Source organism: Capricornis sumatraensis, chromosome 21 (assembly GCF_032405125.1).
Source record: "Capricornis sumatraensis isolate serow.1 chromosome 21, serow.2, whole genome shotgun sequence".
NCBI lineage: Eukaryota > Metazoa > Chordata > Mammalia > Artiodactyla > Bovidae > Capricornis > Capricornis sumatraensis.
Genome location: NC_091089.1, coordinates 47,394,963 through 47,407,138, shown reverse-complemented (window position 1 = coordinate 47,407,138; position 12,176 = coordinate 47,394,963). Strand labels below are relative to the sequence as shown.

At 40.5% G+C, this 12,176-nt stretch overlaps 1 protein-coding gene across 2 annotated transcripts in view; it reads right to left on the bottom strand.

Annotated features, from left to right (window-relative positions):
* Positions 1–2,827: 2,827 nt before the first annotated feature.
* Positions 2,828–12,176, bottom strand: part of SETBP1 (SET binding protein 1) — a 381,560-nt gene continuing 372,211 nt past the window's right edge. For both annotated transcript variants that reach the window (XM_068993998.1, XM_068993999.1), the window contains one exon: positions 2,828–3,450. In XM_068993998.1, the coding sequence (XP_068850099.1) occupies positions 2,828–3,450 (623 nt within the window). The remainder of the gene's footprint in view (positions 3,451–12,176) is intronic.

Genomic DNA, 12,176 nt, shown 5'->3' with positions numbered 1-12,176 from the left:
TAATGCAAAGGGGGTAATTAGAAAATGAGGAAATGGTCATATTAGAAAGATGAGTTAGGTTAATAGAAAGCAAAAGAAAAAAAATCAAAGTAATGCGATACTGAGGGAAGAACTTGATGGGAAAGAGAAGCCCTGTGACAAAACTTGCATCCACCTCCAAACAATGGATTAGCTTATCTCACTCTTGCTCTTCTGTAGTTTTCCAATCTAGTCTTGGGATCATAAATGTAGAAGATCTGCATTTGACTTACATGATCACTGGCGAACTGAATTTATGTATAAGGTATAAGTCTGCTGTACCTCTCCTGGAATACCTTTCGTTGGTTTGGAAATTCTTATGTATCCTAGAGTTATTTGAAATTTCTCACCTACCAGAGGTTAATGCCAATTGAGCTTTAGGTCCTTCCTTAAGAAGCTTAGAGAGTGTCAGCTTACTCCTCTCTGCAGGAATATTTAGTCTGCTCACAGATTTGGTTGGGGAAACAGTCCAACACTGGAAGGAAGAAGGGCAAAAGAAAGAATGAAATCAATTATTTTCAAAATCCAACAAGAGAGAAACCTCTTTATGGCTTAATTGGAATGAAAATGGGTGCTCTTTCATAGCAATGGTGGGGTGAGCAGGGATAATTTAAACCTTCCTCTTGAATGACTTTGGAACCACTCAGATATGGCTTAGGAATGACAAATTTAAAGTGGTTGGTTTGATTTTGCTGTTCAACCCGTGTGAAATGCCAAAGGTCAACCTAGGTCATAAACTGAGTATCTAAGATATAAGCTTTGAAGAACAGGAGACTGCATTCCTTTAAACTCACATATGCTGGGATTAAATGCTACTGACTTAGTAGCAGCACACGATGTGAAGTCCGGGGTGATAGCGCACAATAGGATGACTCTGTGGGTAATTTCAACCAACTGCTGGTGCCATGACAGAGCAGTGATGTTTGCAAGCATATTAACTTGGAATTTAAACATTTACTCTGATAGATAACCCATCCCTTACTCTATGTTCCCAACAAAAATCCTCTTCTTCTAAGGAAATAATGTGTTCTGAAGTAATAATACAATTTTCTGCTGTTCCCAACTTCCTGTAAAGAAGCAATTTGTAGGTAAACCAGATATTCTCATTCTCATTGGAAAATTTAATTCTGTCTCTTAGTGTCTCTCTTTTTATAATCTACCATACCAGGTATTTGATGTCTTAGGGAAGATAAGGGGGAGGTCTGAGGAAGGAAATTGAAAATACTTATTTGAAGTTTCCACATCTGACTTTTAGAAAACATCTATGGCAACGGAATAACTTTATATTCATTCTGAGTTTCTTAACATGTTTCACTTGGGCTGTGGAAACGGATAAAAGAGATGGAATATCTGTCCACGCTAAACCAATGGCTAGAGTACAACTTGGATGAGAAATGTACAGTTGAAATTGACCATTTAAAAGACGATTTGTCACACACAGTTTGCATCCATGCAGACTGATAGACTTATAATTACATTATGTACAAAATGTTTCAGTTTATTAAGGCAACCACAACTTGGATACTTTGTCCAAGGTGATGTGATAGGATTGGAGTGGTGACACCCTTTGAGCATTTCCTTTCTTTTTTCCCAGATAAGAACACTTAACCCCATCTGCTTTCATGAAAAGAGATAATGGACTTCAATTGTTTTTTTGCTTTTTTTTTTTTCAATGACCTTTGACAGTTATCTGTTTGGGAAAAAAAAAAAAATCACACACCAAGGCATTGCTAGACACTTGTCTTTCTGGTGGGTCCAGGGTTTCAATTTTTGGTGATTTGTCAGTTATTCCATTTTCTATGGGGCATTTAAACCATTTTAATCTGTCTATACTTCGCTGACATGTTTTACGTATAAAAATAACCTGATTGATACCTGGGTCAACATATCTTCAGTTGCTCTAAATTACTTATTTTTAAAAGGCTCTATCAATACTAAGTATGTTTCACAATGACTGGGATTCAAAGCCAAGTTCCTTGGAACAGCATGCCAAGGATGAACATGACGACACAGGTAAGGTTTACATTATTTAGGCATGAAAGGTAATGAAAAGGTACATGGAAGTACATGTGCAAAGAAAAAGCTGGAACAGATGATGCTAAAAATCAGTGTATGTGTGGTAGAGGAAACACACAAAAGACTGAATGCATGTCTGAGGTTGCCTATCACTAGAATTTCACCCTCCGATGACATCAGTCTATCTGAGAAACCGTATTGTTAACAGACCGATTCAGGTCACCTGAAGGTGATTTTGGTGCCCCAAAGCCTAGCCTAGCTCGAAAAACCAGAAGAAATAAAAACCAATTAAAATGGAAGTGGATTACAACATAGCCAGTTGAGAAATCTGCCACTTTTCTCCCCTTGGAATGTTTCCTAATTGAGGGCGTTTCCCTTTCAATCTTCCTGTCCAGTAACTGCAATGGAATCAAGGGTGCACCTTGGCTGCAGGAGGTCTGGCGGCTTTCAGGGAGCACCACCCAACTTTTTGCTCCGGGATGGGTCTCTTGCTGCCTGTCAAGGAACTAGCCATACTGAAGTGCTGCTTGGTGGGAACTGCTGTGAAACACACACGCACGCGCGCAAACACACACGCACGCACACACCCATTCTTTTGAAAACGTCCCCTTGCTTTGCTTTGCCAAGAGCTCCTGAAGGCTCAACCCCGTCCTCTGGCCTGATTCTGCCCCTGCCCAGCTTCTGGAGCGCAGGGCATGGTGTCCCTGCGGCGGGGATTCCGCCCAGCCCGGCTCACTGCACTTCCAACGCGTAAGTCCACCCCCAGCCCCAGGTTCGGACGCCCAGACCCACCCTAGGGAAGGACATCGCTCTCACTCCCTCGCGACTTCCTCTGCCTTTTGGCTTTCACTTCCTCTTCCGGGGGAAGGGGCTGTGGCGGGGGCGCCTGCTGCGGGGGCTGGGCCGGAGGCTGAGGTTTGTGTTTCCTCTTCCCACCTCCTCTGGGGGTCTTGGGCAGAGGGGGCGGCGGGGGCGGCGGGGGTGGTGGAGGCGGCGGGAGGGGCGGGGGCGGCGGCGGGGGCAAGGGCGGCGCCTCCCGGGCCATGTGGATGACCGCCTCGATGGTGGCCATGATGGTGTCTTGGCTGGCGGCCGGCTCCAAAACGAGCGGGCTCAGGCTCGGCTTCTGACCCCGTTTGCTGGGAAGGTCGATGCATTTTTCCAGCACTGGCATTTGGTCTCTGGAGTCCTCATCGAACTGCGTGGGCTGCTTCCGGGGACGCCCTCTCCTCTTCTTGACAAAGTTGTTGCCCGTCTTTGATTGTCTCTGCAGCCGCTTGGCCTTCAGGATCTTGTTCACGTGGTCCAGGTTCTTCTTGGTGGACAGAATCTTGGTGTAGTTGCACATCTTCCGCACCTCGCACTGGATCGCTTCGATCTCCCGCCGCTTAAATCTCTTCTTCAGGGAGGAGCTGGCTGCAGGAAGGGAAGAGAGAAGAAACTGATCACAGGATGCCGGCTGTCTTAAACCCAGTCTTTTCAGTGACAACTGGCATTATATTTGGCTATGAAGATGATGGAAAGTTGATGCTATGACTCAGTACCCACTATTAATTCTTTTCTATGAAAATTAAAAGATATAAACATAGGTTGAATAGTATGTATACAAAGTATATCATTATTTCAGTCTCCACAGAAATCCCATGAAATACTCTTGTTCCCATTTTTAAGTTTGGAAACAGGCTCACACCATGTAGGAAGATCTGCCAGGGAAGTCAATGTCAGAATCAATATAAAGTCTTCCATTGTTGTTTTTCTATTACAGCTTTTTATTATTATTATTATTCAGCTCTCTGACCTCTGATCTAATTTAATTTAGCATTAGGCTATACTTTCTTTTTTTGGTAAAAGATGCTGAAAAGATAAAATGACAAGCAGCCCTCTGGATCAGAAAATCTGACTCATTCGTTTGTACCATCAACCTCAGAAAGGAGATGCCTTGACCTGAACTAGAATCCGGAACTGAACCTATTATATCCCTAACCATCCTCCACTGACTGAGGGAGAATTCTGTCAGGAACACTATATTTGGGATGACCTTATCTCTCTTAATTCCGCCCCCCACCCCCAACAATGGTCTGGACTTACCTGATGATGTCCAATTGACCACATCTTTCTTAACTAGTGCATCTTCTGGAATCCCCAAGGAAAATACCAGCCAGGTGTTTCTGAATCATTTACACCCCTGCTACTGGGCTGTTGTTTGCAAAGAACTCTTTTCATGTCCTGGTGGCCAGATGCGCCTCTATTTTATGAGCCAAACTTCTAGTCACAGGAAGTCCTGTACTGCCACCACTAAATAGCCTTCAGAACTGCTTCATTTTGAAGTTCAGACACCATAAAGTGTGAATAGCTTCAAGATGGAGCCGACCTTTCCTCTAGATTGTTCTTCCTCTTTGTGTTGTTCACTAGAGGCACACTGTCTATACATGTGTATACACACACAGGCACTCACACACATCCAGCTGCCCTATCTTCACATTGGCTCCTCCCTCTGGCCACTTACAAGCTTAAAAAGTGTGTCCTTAGTTCTTTGCTGCTGTGATTTACGCTAAATGCGCATCCCCAAAGAAGCCCATGTAGTTGTTGTCAACACTACAAAAACGCTGCAGGCCTAAAAGCAAATGTGTTTCATTTTAGCATGGTGGTTTGCTGTGTCATCCTGCAGTTTTTCAACTGTTAGTGGAGAAGCAGAATAAATATCTTAAGGGAGATGAGGAAAAACTGGCAAGAACACAGACACCGCTGTCACTTACTCTTGGGCACTCTGGCATGGTTCTTTCCCTGCTTTTCCCCATCTCTCTCTCATGCTGTGCCTGACACAGATCTCCTGGAGGGTTTTATTTGAAGTTATTTATGCCATGGGCTTCATGGAGTGGGAAGCTCTGAGTTCCATAGGACAGGCCAAAATGGTACTGCTTTTGGTCAAAGGTCATTGTGAGACTTACTGTGCAATGAATAGCTACTGAACAATCTTTAAAATAAGTTATAAAGATCAAAATAGAACAAAGCCAGAGTGAGCTGCTGACTACAAAATAGATTTTTTGTAGTTAGTGTTGTAAAAAGAAAAGCTCGCTCGATTGTAAGTTTTCCGACACAGAGGCTGACTTCTGTCGGTCTTCATGTCCCTCACAGGGCATGGCATGGGGCCTCGTACATGGCAGGGATTTAAACATTGTTTCTTGACTGATGAATCACACTGATCATTACTGTCTTATATTCTTCTCTAAAGGAGTTTTAGTTTAGATTTTTAAATTGACCATTGGAAATATCGTGACACTGAGAGCAAGTTTCCATGTCAGAGCCAAGCCATTTACCTTGTCCACACTGCTCACGAGGAAAGGAAAACTAGTCAGAAATACTCCACAAAACAATTGGCATCGTTCCAAACAAAAGGTCCACGAGCAGTTTACCTTCTTTTTAGTTTATATCATTCAAAGAGAAGAAAATGCTAGGTGACACACGATACAGGATACAGTTCCAAAATAAATCATTTGGGGCAATTAGCTGGCAAAGTTCAATGATTAAAGTTTGACTAAAAAACTGTGAGCTGAACTGGAGCAAATACAACCAATGGATATTTCATCTCAATACTTTTTTGAGCATGAAATGTCATACAAACAAAAAGGAACATAGTAGATAATCCCATATTCAATAATTTCTTACATGATACATTTTTTTAATTAAACCCTTGCATTAAAAAATATGAAATAATTCATTCTGAGTATTTTAAACCTACCAAACAATACTAAAAATACTATAACCAACTCTTTTGTACCCACCATTCACATTTAATAAACATTACTTTTTGCCATACATGCTTTATTTATTTTTTTAGCAAGAAGACACTACAGAATCAGTTCAGTCAGTGCTCCGTCATCAATTCCATTTCCTTCCCTTTCCCTGCTTGAATTTGTACTTTGACTGCATATATGTGAACCTGTATTGGTAAAAATTAAAAGTCTGAGACTACCTGATATTTGTAATCCTGTAAGGAAGTAGGAAGACTTGCACAGTGTTGACAGGAAAGCAAATTGTCACGATGATTTTGGGAAGTGATTGGGCAATAACTACTAGTGTTGCAGATGGGTGTGCCTAGTGCCCCAGAGATCCCACAGCCAGGTTGCCTCCTTTGCTCATGTGTGACAGGAAGCTGATGATGTCCCTTGAAGCTCAGTGTATGTTACAGAAGACTTAAAACAATCTAAATATTAATTTAAAAGATAATGAATCACTGTGAAACATTCACCCAATGAAATACTGCACATCTGTTAAAAGGAATAAACTACATATCAACATGCTGAATCTATAAACAATTGAATAAAAAAAGGAAACGAGTGTTTGTAAGCATACCATTTATGTAAATTAAAAACACACAGATCCCTTGAATTTTTATCTCATTTTCAATGACCAGGTGTGAAAGTTTAAAGTGACTCCTATGTAGATTAATTGAGTCAAAGACTGAGTGGCTGAGATTTCAACATTTCTTTCCTCCAAAGCTACCTCATGGGACTTTATTAAGCCTCTAGAGTAGCACTGTCCAATAGAAATGTCTGCAGTGGTGGAACTGGTCTGTATTCATGCTGTCTCATACAGTAGCCGTTAGTCACATGTGGTTACAGGGCACTTGACATGTGGCAAGTGTGACTGAGGAATTGAATTTTTAATTTAATTTAAAGTTAAATAGGTACATGGGCTAGTGGCTAACGTATTGGGCAACTCAGCTCTAGCCCAAGGACTATAGAACACTGAGGACACATAGGGATCATCCAGTAAAGCACAGACTCTGGGAAGCTCCTGGCAAACAACCTGGGGTCTCAACAAATAAGCTGGGAGGAGGGGAGGAAGAAGGGGAGGGTGGAGAGGAGGTTAGAGGGGAGGGAGGAGGAGAGGGAGGAGGGGAGGGTGGAGCTGTAAATTAAAACAGAGAAGATATAAAATGACCACATGTGGATGCCAATTTAAACAAACTGTCAAGAGACACTTTATAAATTCATGGAAATTTTAATAATATCTAGGCATTTCTTGATATAATTGTTGCTAAGTTTCTTAGGTGTGATAATTGCACTGTGATCTGTTTTAAAAGTACCTTCCTTTTAGAAATACCTACTAAATTATTAATAGGTGAAATCATACAATATCATCTGGCCCTGGCTTCAAAATAATAAAGGAAGGAAGAGGGAAGTGGAAGTATTCCTGAAGCGATTGCCATGAGTTGATTATGTTGAAGCTGAGTATGCTATTCTACTACTCTGATATATACTTGCTAGTTCCATAATCCATGGTTTAAAAATAGAAATAATTAGTGTCAGTAAGACATCTTTCTTAGGATCTTACGATTGGCAAGGGTCAGAGTGTTCTGCTTTTCATACTCTTGGGCTCTATTTTACCTAAATAACTTTAGAAGAATAAGAAATGTCCTCAGTAAAGGTCATATATCATCTCCTGGAAAACTCCGGCTGGTAGCTATCCTCCTGGCTGAATGGGGTGGGAGAATGAATGAGTGCTCTGGGTTTTATTTTGTAACTAATTGCATAAACATGTGTTGTGGTCCAATCTCTGGTGATGGCCTCACGTGTTAAGACTAAATATCCCTCTTTCTTTTTTATATTATAGTTTTTGAGGAGTTTCCCATCTACTGAACATCTGAATTGTATTGTATCCTATAAGTATTATGCAAACTTTCAGTGTGAGCTCATTATGTTGTGTGTGAGTAGCACCAGAGTGCAGGTCAGTAGGAAGGGCTCTGGGCAGGGACAGCTGGAAACCAAGTTGAATTAGGATGAAACTGTTAGCCCTTTCTAGGTCTCCCCTTTTTCATCTGTTATGTTGAACAGTTAGACTAGATGCTCTTAATGTTCCCTTCTGTATTATAATTCTTTCCTATGAAAGAAAGTGAAAGTGAAAGTTGCTCAGTCACGTCTGACACTTTGCGACCTCCTGGACACTACAGTCCATGGAATTCTCCAGGCCAGAATACTGGAGTGGGTAGCCTTTCCCTTCTCCAGGGGATCTTCCTAACACAGGGATCAAACCTAGGTCTCCCACATTGCAGACGGATTCTTTACCAGCTGAGCTACAAAAGAAGCCCAAATTCTTTCCTATACTCATTATCAATTGCTGTACCAAATGTGAGATGGCTTTCTACAACATTTATTTCATCTAATAATTTTGAAATCCTAGTGTGGTGGAGAGGAAGGCTTTGGATTTGGCAGGGTTTGATAGTCACAAATCTTTCCCTTTATTGCTTATGATTTCACTGTCCCTCTAAATGTTAACAGATTTTTCTCTCTTCAAATTGTTTCATTATTAGACAGTAATTTTTGGTCTCTTGCAGCAAGATTGATTCCATATTTGCTCTCGTTCCTATAATTGTCCTATATCTTGCCTGTTCTTTGTTAGTCTTAAAGAATAATTATGAGTGGCCAAGGCAAAATATGAATTCATTTCTTCATAACTCTGCAATGCAAATCATCTTGTAGATTTTTTCTGTACTTAAAATTGCCATGCAAATGGTTAAGTTGGTTTTGATCCACATCTCGCATTTCTTATTTGCTCCCATTATCAGATGCTTGGCTCACCAACGTTTGTTGATTCTGCTACTTCTTTTATGATAATCAAACATTGGACTTAGCACTCCTTTTGCACATTGACTTTATAGATGTTGTGTAAGCACTGCGAGCAAGATAAGGGCTAATGAGGCTTAGCTGTATACAGAATTTTCTTAAGAAACAGGTACTAATCTTTTAGAGACTCTGCCCGTAAGCAAGACACATTCTGGTTTTGTAAAGTTTTGGATGGGTTAGAGAGGGAGACAAATTTATCTCTAAACTAATTAGATTTCTTCTTGCTATTGGGAAGGTGAAGAAATTTTAGGGACTGTTGAAATGCCCAGAGTGGAGCTGGTCTGCAGTTAGATAGGATTGGAACACCATTGGCCTCAGTCAAGGAACAGAGATGCAGTGTGAAGGGCTTTGTATGTCGATACACATTAGATTTCTTTGCAGGCACAGGCCATGACTTTCCTATGTTCTCCCAGAGTTATCCACACAGCAGGACAAGATCTGGTATGTAACACATGGGCAACAAATACAAGTTCAAGGGAATTTGATTGTTCTCCCATGTAAACTGTACATTTTGGGGATACTTCTGTACTTCACTCAGTGATGATCTTTTGTTTTCCTAATGCTACTTTTTACTTTCTGGTGAGATATATGAAGCTCCCCTGGTGGCTCAGCTGGTAAAGAATCTGCCTGCCAATGCAGAAGACTTGGGTTTTATCCCTGGGTTGGGAAGATCCCTTGGAGGAGGAAATGGCAACCCACTCTAGTATCCTTGCCTGGAAAATTTCATGGACAGAGGAGCCTGGTGGCCTACAGTCCATGAGGTCGCAAAGAGTCGAATATGACTGAGCTCACATGCATGCTAGCATGCATGTAAATTGAGCTTTTTTTTTTTTTTTTTGATGCTTCTGTACTTAACTCAGTAATGATTTCTTATTTTCCTAATGCTACTTTTTATTTTCTAATAGGACATATGAAACAATTTTCCTTGGCATGTAATCTTTCTTCCTTCTTCCTTAAAATTTAAATTAACCTTCTGCGTCCTGGTCTTAAAAGCTTATTTGAAAAAGATGGCAAGTTCCCTTGGCCGGTGAGGCCTCTGTGGGGCAGGGCACATCAGAGTCACTGCCGGTCATCAGCACACGTGCGATATAACACTGCTTTCCAATTTGAAAGCCATAATTTAGAATTAAGGGTTAGCAGATGTGGGGGACTTGTCACCGATAGAATGGTGTGCTTCCATTCTGTTCTGAAAGTCACATTAATATAGTTGGGGGTTTCTTTGAAAATGTAACTAGCTTGTTAAAGCATAGTAACTGCTTGAACCACTAAATGATAGCTTCCTCTTAGGCTTTTATTTTGAAAGAACATTCTATCTCAGCTGCAATGCTGAGGGTACATTCTATCTCCGCTGCAATGGCTGAGGAGACCCTGGTCTTTGTTTTGCTCCTATTTCACATGTCTCTGTGGGGAAAGGGAAGGTAGGAGGTGAGGAGAGCAGTGTGACTATGGAGAGGTGTGTGCCTGTGTGTTCATGTGTGGGGGCTCCTCTCTGCCTCTCCAGATCTGGGTCCTGTTCTAAATTGGCAGGCTCTCGGGCAGGGTGTATGTTCCCCAAGGAGGAAACTGGGCTGCAAGAAAAACATAATAATACTTTAATTTATATTTTTATCTGAAAAATAAAAACCATGTTAAGCAGTCTAATACTTAATATAAGGAACAATGGTGGATGATGCCCGTATTTGGGCTGCGTATCAGATAATGTGTCACCTGTCACAGTCGGGCATGAGGTCCCTGGGAAAAGAGGAGACCACATGCATTCAAGGGACTGATGGCATCCCGTCAGTTTATTCCCTTTGGGTGTTGTCAGGTCTTGTACATGGTTAAGTTTAGAAAATTAAGGTCTTCAATCAGTTAAAAAAAAAAAAAGTTTTTCACAAAAAATAAAAATACTAAAAATACTTTGTAATGAGACCAAGAACATCAATGAAATATGTTACACCACACAGTTTCATTGGTTACCTTGCAGCAAACTTGCAGTAGTATAAAGAAGTTGCTATTTTCAAAGATGAATCTGGCAATTTTCTTTTACTTTGAGAGGATTCTAAATATTTTCAGCTTCTTGGTGCTGTCAATAGGCTGTCTATAATGTTACTTTGCAATTATTAAAAAACAAAAAAAAACCTTTAATGCCCCTTTAAGGCAAAATGGGCAAGAAAGTAACTGCTTTTAGAAGCCAACTCATCTTATGGAGACAGCAGTTTTTGAAATCGATTGGAAATGTTTTCAGAGATCTGAGCTCATTAAAAAACACAATGCCTTTTGATATGCAAGACCATCTGACTGTTAATAAAAGAAGTTGGTTAGTCTAATTTCAACAACAACAAAAACCTTTGCTTAGTTGATGGATGGGATTGAAAAAAACAGTGCTATGATTAAAACAAAATGATGCACTTTCTCCTTTTGGATCTATGTTTATACGAAATACCATTTTAATCTATAACATCTACTATCAAGTATTGAAACAAACTGAATTTGAAATGAGACCTTCAAATTGCTTAGTCACAAGTGTTAAAACCCAAGATTTTTGAAAAGAAGTATTCAAATGCAATCCTTGGTTCTCTCTGAAACATTATTAAAAATATTAAAATTAGTATAAAATTTTGATGACAGAGAAAATGTTTTTGTTTCATTAATAATACAGTTAAATGAAATTTCAATTTATTTTGAGAATATTATTTATTTCAGCTTTGTCTCAACTTTCCAAGTTTACATTTTAAAACTGCACATATGTATTTACATGGGGATAATATTCAAAATTATTTTACTGATATCACCTCATGATCAAAAATTTGAACTGCTTAAAAAGTTTTCCTTTGTTTTTCTAGCCTCCTGAAGACTTTATTTACTGAGTATTTAATCCTAGAGGAATTTAACTTTCTATGAATCCATGGCTTAAGACGTCATTAAAGCTTCTTGAAGACAGCATGTGTTCTTCTTTGTACCCCTCATAATGAAGAGAACTGTAGTTCCTTTCTCATAGTAGATGCTTGATTAATATTTCCTGTCGGATTGTTTCAGTTTCTAAACCCTAGAAGCCAAAGCCTAACATCATTAATCTGCATATTCCCTAGAGCACCTTGAATTAATTGAATTGCATGCAATTCCAAGACAGTCAAAAGAGTGTTTCATTCATGGAGAGCCTCTGGAGTGGGATTTGATGCTGACCTCCATGTTTTGGAAAGGCAGTTCTGAGGTCCTGGTTCCTAGGTTTTTAGAATCCTTGACTTTTCTGACCATGGGGTTAAAATGCCAGTCCTTTCATGAGCCTGGGTTTTGGACAAACCACCTGCAGTTTTGGACAGATAAAGGCGGTGGTGACTAGCCTCCTGCTGCTGCTAAGTCGCTTCAGTCGTATCCGACTCTGTGCGACCCCATAGACGGCAGCCCACCAGGCTCCCACCATCCCTGGGATTCTCCAGGCAAGAACACTGGAGTGGGTTGCCATTTCCTTCTCCAATGCATGAAAGTGAAAAGTGAAAGTGAAGTTGCTCAGTTGTGTCCAACTCTTAGCGACCC